The sequence below is a fragment of the Dasypus novemcinctus genome, chromosome 1, assembly GCF_030445035.2.
Source record: "Dasypus novemcinctus isolate mDasNov1 chromosome 1, mDasNov1.1.hap2, whole genome shotgun sequence".
Lineage (NCBI taxonomy): Eukaryota > Metazoa > Chordata > Mammalia > Cingulata > Dasypodidae > Dasypus > Dasypus novemcinctus.
The window spans coordinates 207,164,699-207,177,259 of NC_080673.1; the positions used below are offsets into that span (position 1 = coordinate 207,164,699).

At 69.3% G+C, this 12,561-nt stretch overlaps 1 protein-coding gene and 1 non-coding gene across 2 annotated transcripts in view; one reads left to right on the top strand and one right to left on the bottom strand.

Moving 5' to 3' along the window:
• The window catches only part of CFAP99 (cilia and flagella associated protein 99), a 57,450-nt gene that overhangs the window by 42,646 nt on the left and 2,243 nt on the right, over nucleotides 1-12,561 (bottom strand). Inside the window, exons 2-4 of the mRNA XM_058301460.2 lie at nucleotides 5,782-5,905; nucleotides 303-447; nucleotides 136-230 (exon numbers count right to left, since the gene is read on the bottom strand). Of these exons, the coding sequence (XP_058157443.1) occupies nucleotides 136-230; nucleotides 303-447; nucleotides 5,782-5,892 (351 nt within the window). The 5' untranslated portion in view covers nucleotides 5,893-5,905. The remainder of the gene's footprint in view (nucleotides 1-135; nucleotides 231-302; nucleotides 448-5,781; nucleotides 5,906-12,561) is intronic.
• TRNAG-CCC (transfer RNA glycine (anticodon CCC)) lies at nucleotides 10,856-10,927 on the top strand. Its single transcript has one exon. It is a non-coding gene; the product is annotated as a tRNA-Gly (tRNA).

Consider the following 12,561-nt stretch of genomic DNA (forward strand, 5'->3'; position numbering starts at 1 on the left):
GGGAACGGGTGGAGCGGAGCGCGTCTGCAGCGCCCCAGGCCCCGGGCCCCGCCGTCCTCCTGAGGGTGGGCCCGGGAGGGGACGGGAGGCCGAGCGCCCCCTGTGCCTCGCCCCGCGGTGGGGGCCCGGGCTCACCTTGAGCATCTTGTCCAGCGGCTGGGAGGCGACGACCTCGCAGAAGAGCGGGAAGCCGAGCTCCTCCAGCTGGAAGGTGGCCAGGTAGCAGACCACTGCGGAGGAGGGCGGCCGTGAGGGCGTGGGCGCGGGCGCGGGGAGCGGGGCGCGGGGCGCGGGGCGCCTACCCTGGAAGAGGCCGCGGTCGGCGCCCCGGCAGAGCCGCCCGTCGCGCGCGTAGAAGGCGTCCACCACCACCTCCAGCAGCCGCCGGTGCTCCAGGCACCCGGCCAGGACCTCCAGGACGCATGCCCGCCGCGGGGGGCTCAGGCTCTGCAAGAAGGGGGTGACAGGGAGGCCGCGCGGGGACCTCCCCCCACCCAGGGTGGTCCGCAGGCACTGGGCCCTGGTGGCCGGGCCGGGGGTGTCGCGCGGAGCCAAGGAAGACCGGGGCAAGCGGGCCGGGAGGACGAGGGGGGGGGGGGCGCCCGGCGGGGGGGCGGGGGCGGGGGGCGGCTCCCCCCACCCCGGGGACGTTGTGGGGTTCGGACCCTGGCATGGCGCGTGTTACCCCGGAAAGCGTCGGAGGAGAGAAGAGCGGCACCACAAAGCAGCGGCGGGGGCTGACGGCCGGGGGCGGGGGTCTCCTAGACAGTGGCCGGAGCGCAGCTTAAGCGCCTTTTAATCCAGGAGTCACCCCTCCAGGAACCCAAAGGAATCATCCAAGCACCCGGCAATGTGGCAAGACCCACGCATGAGTGAGGCAGGGCGACGCGTGCCCGCGTGAAGTGGGAGCAGCTGAACGCGCAGTGGGGGGACGGGCGGACGGAGGACCTCGGCGTCGCGGGGGTCTGTGCGCCCTTAAAACGAGCATTCTGGAAAGCCCAAGAGCTGACTAAACAGTCAACAATGTGAAAGAGAAGTGTAGACCAGGGACCCCGGGCGGGGGTGTAGACCAGGGACCCCAGGGCGGGGGTGTAGACCAGGGACCCCAGGGCGGGGGTGTAGATCAGGGACCCCAGGGCGGGGGTGTAGATCAGGGACCGCAGGGCGGGGGTGTAGACCAGGGACCCCAGGGCGGGGGTGTAGACCAGGGACCCCAGGGCGGGGGTGTAGACCAGGGACCCCGGGCGGGGGTGTAGACCAGGGACCCCAGGGCGGGGGTGTAGATCAGGGACCGCAGGGCGGGGGTGTAGACCAGACACCTGAGGGGTCTAAAGTGTAGCCCAAGAACCTGAGGACGAGGGTGTAGACCAAGGATCTGAGGGCAGGCGTGTGTGTAAACCAGGGAGCCGAGGGATCTAAAGTGTAGACAGGGACCTAAGGCGGGTGTAGACAGGGCGCAGAGGGAGGCCGCCTGGGCCTGCGGGTGCTGGCGGGGGACACCCTGCCCTCCGTCCCCTGCCCGCCGCTCCCCCCCCCCCCGGCTGCCGCCGGCTTGTCCTAGTAAACCCGCCCCTGAGCTCCCCCAGCCGCCCCCCCACAAGCGCGGGCGTCCCACCCCCTCGTAAGGCCGTGCGCGTGGGGACCCCCGCCAGCAGCCGTCGAGGCCTTTCCTTTGCTGACCTGGTAAGTAAATATCTGCAGCCCCTCGTTTTAGTCAGAAATTTTTTTAAAGGGTTTTTGTTGTTTTTTTTTTTAAAGGGTTTTTTTCCCTTAAGATTTCTTTCTTTCTTTAATTCCCCCCCGCCTCCCCCAGTTGTCTGTTCTCTGTGTCCATTTGCTGCGTCTTGTTTCTTTGTCCGCTTCTGTTGTCGTCAGCGGCACGGGAAGTGTGGGCGGCGCCATTCCTGGGCAGGCTGCACTTTCTTTCGCGCTGGGCGGCTCTCCTTACGGGGCGCACTCCTTGTGCGTGGGGCTCCCCTACGCGGGGGACACCCCTGCGTGGCACGGCACTCCTTGCGCGCATCAGCACTGCGCATGGGCCAGCTCCACACGGGTCAAGGAGGCCCAGGGTTTGAACCGTGGACCTCCCATGTGGTAGATGGACGCCCTAACCACTGGGCCAAGTCCGTTCCCCTATTCTGAATTTTTTATCGGCAGGGAAACCGTCATATTTCCTGGACACGCACGTTCTCCTTTTCGCTGGCGGCGCCTTCCTTTGCTGCTCCTGCCTGCTCCTTTTGTGTTACCCTGTCGACAGGGTCGCTGGCGCGTTGGTGTCGCGGGTTCATAACCCGCCTTCTAATTTCGTGTGAAATGTTTTCTCGGCCTAGACGGCACAGAGAGGGCTGGCGCTTTCTGAGGCCGAACTGCTGATCTCGTCCGCTGTGGCCTCTTTGCTGTTCCGGTGCTGGGGACATGACGGCGCGACGTCACCCGGGGGGTCTGGGGTCCCCGCGACCCCATGGAGCCCCGGCCTCCGTTTTGTAAGCCAGCACATCCTGGGTGTCGCTTTGGAAAGGGCCGCAGCTGCTCCCCTCTCACACTGCCCGGGCCCCGGGGTCCAGGGCCGCGCTCGGGGCCACCCCGCGGCCCAGCCGGAGCTCCCACGCCAGGCCCACGCCAGCCAAACGGCATGCGCGGCTCCCCGCAGCTCCCGCAGCGCCCGCCGGCCCGGGAAACCCGGTTTCAGTCCAGCCCGTCCGCTCCGGCCGGCCGGCGTCCTCACCGCGGTGCAGTGGCTGCTACCACTGCGCGGGGCCTGCTGGGAGACGGGGCCTCGTGCCAGCCGTCGCGCCTTCCCTCGCTGCCTTCCACGGGCCCCGCGGGCGCTGGCCCCGGGTCTCCGGCCGGCCTCCCGCCCCACGGCTCACTGCGGCCACAGGCCAGCGCCCGGGCCGCGGGGGTGCAGCCTGCACAGGCCCCTCTGCCAGTGGCGCCTCCTCGGCAGGGCCAGTGGCTCAATGCTCACGGCCTGTCGGGGACCCCAAGCTGCCCCCTGGGCCCCCGGCCCACTGGCCCCGAGCTGCGGGGGGTGTGGGGGTCCTGGAAGCGTGGGGACGGGGGAGGAGCTCCCTCACGGTGGTGGCCTAAGGGACATCACCCGCAAGCGGCATAAGCGACCAGGGGGGACCGTGTGCAGAAGGGAACGTGCACCTGCTCCCAGCGTGGCTGGTGGAGGGGTGCGCCCCGTGGGGGCTGCGCGGGCCCCACCAGGCCCCCCCCAGGGAACCCCGGCTTCTGCGGCCCGGCCGGGCATTTGCCAGGGGCTTGCCCTCTCACTGGAGCTCGTCCTCCTGGGGTCGGCCTGCTCTGGCCGCCCCTGCAGCGCCCGTTCAGCCTGCCGCCCCCTCCCCCTCCCCCTCCTTCCCCCTCCGCCCCCTCTCTCCCTGCAGTCCCTGCCTCCCACCCTCCCTCTGTCCCGGCCTCTCTTCCATGAGGGTGTGGGAGGTGCCCACAGCCTGTTTTTCTAGAACTCTGGACCCTGCCGGCAGCCCGTTTTTCTAGAATGCTGACTCTTGCCTGCAGCCTGTTTTTCTAGAATGCTGGCCCAAGCTTCTCCCAGAGACTGGTTTCTCGAGGGACCTCAGCTTCCCACGGGCACAGGGTCACAGAGGAAATGTCTCTCTCAACAGCCAGTGCAACCTTTCTGATCAACAGACCAAAATCTGCGCTACGAGCACTGCTCCCAGCCATGTGCTGGCTGTGCACAGGTGTCACCTGGGGACCTGGGGCCGTGCAAGTGCCATGGGGGGAGGGGGGGCAGATGTAAATGTGGAGTGGAAAGCCACACCCCTGCCCCAAAGCCACAAATCCTGGGGGCCAAGCGGGTCCCAGCCTCCGTCCCCTCCACCTGGTCCCGGGGCCCAGCCTTTCTGCAGGACTCTGGGAGCGGCGGAGCCCCACTCCAGCCTGGCGCCGCCGGCCCTCCCTGTGGGCTGTTTTCTGGACACTTCCGGCTCACGGGGCGGTCTTGGCGGTCACCTGGGCCTGCTACGGCGTCCCGGACGGCCGGAGGGCCCCCACCAGCACGGCTTCCTGGAGAAAGGCCGCAAGGGCCGTGCACGTCTCACATCTCTGCAGCGGCCAGGGCACCGTGCAAGGGTGCCAGCCCAGCGAGCCGGCCACCCTGCCACGGCCGGAGCCCACGGGGGTGGCCGCTGGCCGGCAGAGCCGGGTGACAGGCTCACCGAGTGACAGGCTTACTGAGTGCCGGGGTGCGGTCACCGATAACCGGCAGTGCTGAAAAAAATCCAAACTTTTTGCTGCAACAAACCCAATTGTCTGCAGTGATTGCTACTGAGAAACAGGGACATCAACGTCTCAAGGTTTTGCTTGAGGAAGCCCCGTGAGCAGCTGGGGAAGGGTTCCAGCTGGAAGTCCTGGGGGGCACGCAGCATGTTCCAGAAACGAGAGGCGGCCCGGGTGGGAGGGAGAACAGGGCCTGCACCCTGGGTGAGCCCGGCGGCTCAGGTTTCAGCACATTCTCTCTGGCAACGGGCTGGAGAGTGGCCCATGGAGGGGAAAGAGCTGGAGTGGAGCAAAACTGCAGGAGGAGCTGGCGGGAGCAAGGGGGAGCCTACGGGGAGCGAGGGGGGCCCACGGCGAGGTGGCCCGTGAGGGTGGGACGGGAGGCTCACCACCTCCCTGCAAATGCGAGTTTGCCTGTAGACTCGTGAGCTGGGGCTGGGGGAGGGCAGGGCCGGAGGGGGTGTCGTGGAAGCTGTCAGCAGGAGAGGGGGCGAGGGAGCGGGGGGAGTGGGCGTCCCGGCGGGGCAGGGGGCAGCGGGCATCCCGGCGGGTAGGGGGGCAGGCGGAGGGCAGCCTGGCTGCGGTCACCAGGGAGCCCAGCGAGGTGTCTTCAGGGCTTGGGAGGTGGGCGGGACCAGAGGGGCTGGGCCACCAGCAGGTCAGGGGGGCCTTGGCGAGGGCTGCCCCAGCCGGCCGGCCCCACAGGAGGGGCCCACCCGGGGGCCTGGACTCAGCAGAGGCCGGGGGCTCCTGAGCCGGTGCAGCGGGGGTGGACGTGGCCCCCATGCCCCGCGCTGGGCCCCGGCGGTGGGCGCGGCTGTGGGAGCATCGGGCCCGGGGTGGCGCTGGAGGCCGCTGGACCTTGCGGGGGCCGTGGGAGGGACCGGCACCCCCAGGCCTCAGGCGGGCCCCTCCAGTCGGGGCTGCTGCCCGGCCCTGTGCTTGCGGGGGGCGCGGTCAGGCCCGCGGTGGTGACGGTCGCCGGAGCCTCGCTCCCTGGAAAGCTGGCGCAATCCCGCCCGGGTCTGGGGCCCGCCGCCTGCCAGGCCCTCTGTGCCCGCGTCAAGGGCTGGGGGTCCTGAGAAGCAGCGGCAGGGCCCACCCGCGGGCCGGGGCGTGGGAGCAGCTGGGGGCCCTGGACGCTCGCTCTCGGCCGGCCCTGCCCGTCTCCCGCCCGGGGCCCGCGGAAGTGCCTGGCGCCACGGAGGGGCGGGGGCGGCCCTGCCCTGTCCCCAGGGCTGCCCGTGGCCCGGCCAGTGCCGCCCTCAGGGCCCGCGGCCCCACGGCTCCCCGGCGAGGCGGCACCCGTGTGCCCCCGCCAGCAGGGCCTGGGCCTTTGGGAGGCGGCCGCCCTCTGGTGCGTGTGCAGCAGACGAGGCTGCTTGGCCACCACGTGTGGTGTGGCCACACCCCGGCCCAGCAGGGCGACCCTGGACGAGCCAGGGGCGGGGGCTGCCGGCGGGCCCTGCTCCTGCGGGGAGGGGCGCGGCTCCTGGGAGAGGGGCGTGCTGACGGGGCGTGGCACGCTCCTACCTGAAGGGTGGCTGACGCTGCCTCCAGGAACTGCTCGGGGCTGTCCTTCTCCGGCCGGAATTTGTTGAGCTGTGCGCTGGCGGCTTCCAGGCACTTCCTGTCGTAGGCCATCTCCACGGGGGTCCTAAAAGCCAAGGGCCACAAGGTCGGGCTGCGCAGCGGCGCCTGCCAGGCCACGCCCGCGGGTGGTTGGCTCGGCCGGTGGCACCAGTGGCCGCGGCCCGTCGCCCACACTGGCGGGGAGAGCCCCGGTCAGCCGTGGGCCCTGGGGGACGAGGGGGCATGCCGGCTCCAGGCACCGCCAGGCCGGCGTCCTGGGCTGGGTCCCACGGGCCTCTGCTGCTCCAGGGCCCCGCCCGGTGACCCCAGGCCCCAGCTGTCCCCGTGCCCCGGCCCTGCAGCTGACGGCACCCTGTGCCCCAGCCCTGCCCAGCACCGCGGGGGGCTGGGCCGCCGGCCACACCCCTTCATAGGCGGAGGAGCGGAGCCCAGAGCAGGGCGCAGCCGAGTAGCCGCCAGGCCTGGGACGGGGACCGAGCGTCCCCAGGCCCACCGGCCAAGGGCACCGGCTGTGACGACAAGAGGGGCCACCAGACGGCCCTTGGGGGACCTCGAGCCGCTGCGGCGGGCACACCTGGGCTGCAGCTGGGCGTCCCGGCCCCTCGTCCCACCCTGACTGGGCAGCAAAGCCGGGGGTGGCCCCCACCCACCCCCTCCAGCCCCCCAGGGAGCTGGGGCAGCCAACGAGGGCGGCCCGCAGACACAGACCTCCCGGCTCCGGGGAAAACAGGCACGATGACCAAGAAAATCTCACGTGCCGCATGGGAGGGTCCCCGCGGGGCGGCCAGTCGTGGCCAGTCGTGGCCAGTTGCTGCCCAGCCCTCCGTGCCGAGGCCACCAAGCCCTGTCGGACAATTTAGAGACGCTTCCAGCCCACATGTGGAAACAAAGCAACCCCCAAGAGAGGAACCCGAGGAAACAGCCGAGCGCGAAGCAGGAGAGCGCTGGAAGCCACCGGCCGCCGAGGGGCACGGAGGACGAGAGCGAGGTCCTGGGAGCTAAAACGTGCTGGCAGAACTGAAGATAAAGACAGGAGGCGCAGCAGACACAGTGGGGAAATCCCCGAAAGCAGAAGATGAAGCCAGAGAAACCGGGGGGAAAGAACTAAGAAAATTAGGGAATCATCCAATTTCCAGTAACAGGAGTTCCAGAGAGACAGAAGAGAGAAAAGAGGGATGAGAATTAGCAAAGAAATAACACAAAAGACGATCAGGAGCTGAAAGGCGCCCAAGCGGAGGGGGCACATCTCGTGGGGGAGTCCAGGGAGGAATGTGGCAGGGCCGGGCAGTTGGCAGGGCCAAGGCGAGGTGGCAGGGCCGGGCAGGTGGCAGGGCCGGGGTGAGGTGGCAGGGCCGAGGCGAGGTGGCAGGGCCGGGCAGGTGGCAGGGCCGGGGTGAGGTGGCAGGGCCGAGGGGAGGTGGCAGGGCCGAGGCGAGGTGGCAGGGCCGAGGTGAGGTGACAGGGCCGTGCAGGTGGCAGGGCCGAGGCGAGGTGGCAGGGCCGTGCAGGTGGCAGGGCCGGGCAGGTGGCAGGGCCAGGCAGGTGGCAGGGCCGAGGTGAGGTGACAGGGCCGTGCAGGTGGCAGGGCCGAGGCGAGGTGGCAGGGCCGTGCAGGTGGCAGGGCCGGGCAGGTGGCAGGGCCAGGCAGGTGGCAGGGCCGAGGCGAGGTGGCAGGGCTGGGGTGAGATGGCAGGGCCGGGCAGGTGGCAGGGCCGAGGTGAGGTGGCAGGGCCGGGGTGAGGTGGCAGGGCCGGGCAGGTGGCAGGGCCGAGGCGAGGTGGCTGCACCTCCGGGCACCGGCCCCCAGGGGCTGAGGCCGCCTCGGGGCGTCCGTGCAGGGCTGCGCCTGGCCAGCACTGGCACCGAGGCCTGCGGCGCCTCGCCTCTCCTGGAGCGCAGAGCTCTGGCCAAAGAGGCCCGGGCACCGGTCCGGCGAGTGTGTCCACGGCTGAGGACCGCGAGGGTGACGGCCGGAGGTGCCGCTTCCGCAGAAGCCCCTGCTGCCCGGCGTGCGTGGCCTGCGACCGAGGGGCCGCCCGGCGTGTCTGGAGAGCAGCTGGGTGGCCGCGCTGTGGACGCCCGGGGGCCAGCGGCCGCGAGGGCGGCAGGACAGGCCGGAGGGGCTCACCAGGCCCGAGGACGCTGCTCTGGGGGCACCAGGCCACGGGCCCGGCTGCCGGGGGCCCTGGATGCCGCGAGCCTCGACGGCGGGATGACGGCTGGGGCAGGCTCTGAGGCCAGGCTCGGCCCGGACCAGACAAGGGAGGTGGCGGGGGGCTCCCTCAGAGCTCCGGGCGGCCTCCAGGGCCCTTCCGCGGAGCCGCACCCCCCCCCCCCCCTCTCCCGCCCGGGGCCTCCCCCCGCCGGCACCACCCTGGGCTCCTGCTGCCGGTCATCAGTGCCAGCAGCGCCAAGCGGCCCTTCTCAGGCCTCGGGACAGCCAGGCCCTGTGCCCTGTGCCTTGTGGCCACTCCTTTCCTGCAGGCCCCACAGGCCAGGGCCCCCGTGGCGGAGGGCCGGGGGGCGCTGGTTTGGGGGTCGCTTTCCTGGGGCTCTGCCCCGTGGCTTCTGTTCAGGCATCGCTGGGAGGACACCCGCCCCCCGCAGGCACAGGAAAGGGGGGTCCCGGAGACCCACTTCCTGTCCCCCTCTTTCTGTGGGCGGCACCGCATCGAGGAGATCCTTGACGCTCTCCAGCCTGATGGCGCACTCCACGGCGGGCTTCAGGTGCCGTGACCGGAGCGGGGGGACCCAGCACCCCTGGAGCCGGGCAGGGCAGGGGGTGCCATGCCGCCAGCGGTGTCTTCCGGGGTGCGGCCTCGGGAGGGGGGCCACGGGGAGAGCAGGAAGCACCCCGTTGTCTGCATGCACAGGCCTGTGGTCTGGGCCTTGGGGGCCCTGCTGGGCACCGGCAGGTTGGGTCCGTGGACACCTGCAGCAGGTGGAGGCTGGCAGGGGAGTGGGGGGCACCCGTGGCTGGAGGGTGAGCGGGGCGTGGGGTGGGGGCTACAGCATGGGGCACGGAGGCTCGGCCCGGGTCTGCTGCGTGGCTGAGCGTCAGTTGCTTAACCTCTCTGTGCCCCGGGTCCCTGCAGGGTGGGGAGGGAGCGTGGTGGTGTGGAGCAGGCGCAGGTGGAGGGAGACCCACGGGCCACGTGGGCAGATGGCCATCGCCGGGGGCTGGAGCCAGGACCCTTCCCTGAGCCCAGCCCATGGGACCCCGCGCCTGGGCCCACCCTGTGCTGGAAAGGGGTCCCTCCCGCGCCCACCGCCCGGCCAGGCCCTGCTCCTCTTGGCCTCGGCAGCTGGGAGGTGGGAGCGAAAGCCACCGGGGTGGGGGGGCGGGCGGTGGCGTCCGAGGCCCAGCGGGCGGCTGGGTGCTCGAGGGGTCAGAGGTCGCTGTGGGCGGTCTGGCTGAGTCCCCAGGCAGGCCCCCCGAGCTGTGACCCCACACCTGATGGCCGTGAGGTCCTGGGCCGCTGCTGCCCAGGCTTGCGCGGTCAGACCACGCGACGCCGGCCCGACCCTCGCCCGCGGCCCCTAGGCCGGCCCCTCCCCGGGCAGCCCCCACGCTCTGCGCCCGCGCCGGCTCTCCCCGGCCCCGGCCGGCCTTCCCCGAGGCGAGGAGGACCTGGACGCGGCAGACGCATGTGACCCTCCGAGAGCGTCACCCCGGCACGCGGTGGCCTCGGCGCAGCCCTCGCTTTAACAGGCCCCGCCCACGTCCCCTGCGGGTGGCCGGGCCGGCCCTGGGCGCTGCGGTGACCGGGCAATGCCGGCCACAAGGGGGCGCACTGGAGCCGCGTGTGACGGGGACCACGAGGCTGGGGGTGGCAGGGGGCGGGGCCAGACGGAGGGCTGCTGCTGGGTGCGGGGGCAGCAGGGTGCTTTGGGGAGGGGTCCTTTTGGCCGGGGGACTCTCGGTCCACTCTCCACCGCTGACAAATTCCCGCAGTTTTGCGGCTGCGGGTGGGACCTGGTGGTGCCGCCACACAGCTGACCCCCCACAGCCTGACCCCCAGTCTCTGGAGCCCTCCTACCCCTCCCCTTTTGCACCCCAGTTCCAGCCACTCGGGCTTCTCGCCAGTCTCCTGAAAAGAGAATTCTCTTCTTTCTCCTCCCCCTGGTGAGCTCCTAAGCATCCCTCAACGCCCTTTTCAGACTTCACCACCTCGGAAGCCTGTCTCCGAGGGAACTGGCCTCCTCCGTCAGCTCGCCTGGCCCTGTGCCTCCTCTGACCTCACTTGAACCTCTCCTAAGCCACTTCTGGCCGGCTGGGAGCGCCTCGGGCGGGGCCCTGCTTTATCATCCCGAGTTCCTGGCTCCCAGCCTGGAGCTGGCGCCAGCCAGTGCCCCAATGTCTGTGGAATGGATGACGAAGGCAAAGCTGTAAGAAAGGACCAAGGACCCTGAACTGAGCTCCGACGCCCAGAGACAGGCCTCTGCGAGGGCCAGCGTGGCTGCTTTTCCGAACCCCCACTCCCGCGTCCCTGGAGCGCGGCCGGGTTCAGGGTGACCGTCCCATGCGGTTTGTACCATAACGGACGCTGCCGTAACGTTTACTAAGAAAACCAACACGGCGCAGGGCCAGGCCCGTGCCGAGCCGAGGGGAGCGGGGGCGTCGGGGACACGGGGAGGGGGCCTGGCTCCCGGCTCCAAGGAGGACCCTCTACCTGTGCGAGCCCCCCGGGGCCACCGGAGCCCCGCCCCCGCCTTTTGGAAAACGCTCCTTTGGTCACGTCATGCGGCTCTGCAAGAGAGTGACACTGAGGGCAGCAGGGAATGTTCAGAGAGGAGAGCGCACAAGCAGGTGGAGCTCAGCGGGGGGGGCGCCTGCCTCCACGGACAAGCCCCAGGCTCAGGCCCCGACACCTCCTAAAATAAAATAAAATAAAATAAATCCACGCTTTGGGAAGCGGATTAGCTCGAGTGGTTGAACGCCTGCTTTCCACGCACGAAGCCCTGGGTTTGTTCCTTGGTATCTCCCCAAAACAAAACCAACTCTCGTTGGGGAGGAGGTGTAGCTCAGTGGTTGGGCGCCTGCTTCCCATGTACGAGGTCCTGGGTTCGATCCCCAGCCCCTCCTGAAAACATAAAAGCAAGCAAACCCACGAACACAAGGAGCGCCCCACAAATGGGACTCGGCAAATCTGGAGGAGTCCGCAGCGTCCCCACTGCTAAGGGCAGGGAATGTTCCTGAGGGGCGCGTGAGCACTCAGAGCAAAGGGCGCCCCGAGACGCGGGAAGGCAAGGGATGAAAGAGAAGCGCCCCGAGAAGGGCGGGGGGTCCCCGCGGCAGCAGCCCGCCCCGCCGGGAGGCACGTGCGCGAACGCCGGCCCAGAGCACGGGAGTGTGTGGGCCCTGCCCTCCCGCCTTCCTGAGCCCGGAGCCCACGAACCAACGGCGGTCAGGAGCCCAGCACGCCAAGCTCGCCCCCCCCCCCCAGTCCAGAGGCGTCCAGGAGGGAAGAGTCCAGGAGGGAAGGCCCCGGAAGGAAAGGAGCGTTTAGGGGAGCCAGAGTGGACGACAGGGAGAGGGACCCAGGGCACTGGGGGGCGGGCAGGAGGGCGAGGCCCAGCCTGGCCCACAGCACCCCGAGTGTGACCCCGTGCACTGTCTCCCGAGGGGTCGGGGAGGAGCGGGGCATGTGCCACTCGGGGGCTCTGCAGCCCCCTGTCCCGGCACAGGGCGGGCGCCAGGAAAAGGAGCGCCGGAGCTCTCGGTGGCCCGTGGGCTCGGCCCAAAAACTACCTGTCTGGGGAGGAGGTAGCGACGTTCAGCAGTCCCAATGCTCAGATTGTCTTAACGCCGAGAAATCTGCTCCGTGGGAAGCGGAGCTGATCCCTAACCACGTGGCTCTCCTTGCCACGCAGCGCTTAGGTCCACTGAGCAGGCCCCGGTGCTCACGCCTTCGGGATCCCCGCCACGCGCGGCACCACGGTTTCCCTTTTATGAGCAAATCCTTTGTTGACAGAAATGAGATTAAAAGCCAGGTTTCGCTTCCATGAGAGGCTCACCTGTTCAATGCCCTCAGCCTCTCGAGAGGCTCCCTTTACCTGGGACCCCAGACGTGCGATAATTAAAACACGTTCTTTCCCCAGGGGGGAAGCCGGGCTCCGGTGGCGGGTGCTCGAGGCACAGCCTCCCGCGGCAGGCTCTGCTGGTTGCTTCTCAGGCTCCGCTTTCCCTTTCCCCCAGGGCAAGGAAACTCTGCTTTGCAGCTGGGCCTACTGCTGTCCAATGGGAAAATGCTGTTTCCCAGCCTCCCTGGCAGCTGAGTGTGCTTGGGTACCTAAGTTCTTCCACCACCAAGAAGGGGCAGGGTGGGAGACTTCTAGAAAGTCTCCCTGGAAGGGGAGGGCATACCCTTCTCCCTGTTTCCACCCTGCTGCCTAGGCTCAGGAGGTAATGGTAGGAACTCAGGCAGTCACCCTGGCCACGAGGAAACACGTTCAGAATGGTAGAAGAGCAAACTAGAAGAGCCTTGGTGTCCAATGACCTTGGGGCTGTTACGGCCCCCCCAGGATTGCCTCCCTATGGGCCTCTTTTGCAGAGACACCAAGAAGCTTGTTTGGGGTTTTCTGTGATAGCTGAACCTAGTCCTAAGTGATGCACCCAGTTCCCAGAGTTCAGCCTTCGTCCTGAACTAGGAAGCAAGGAAGGGAGGCCCTGAGCAGCACCAACGCCTGCAGCCCTTGATTTCAGCCAAAGACAGATGC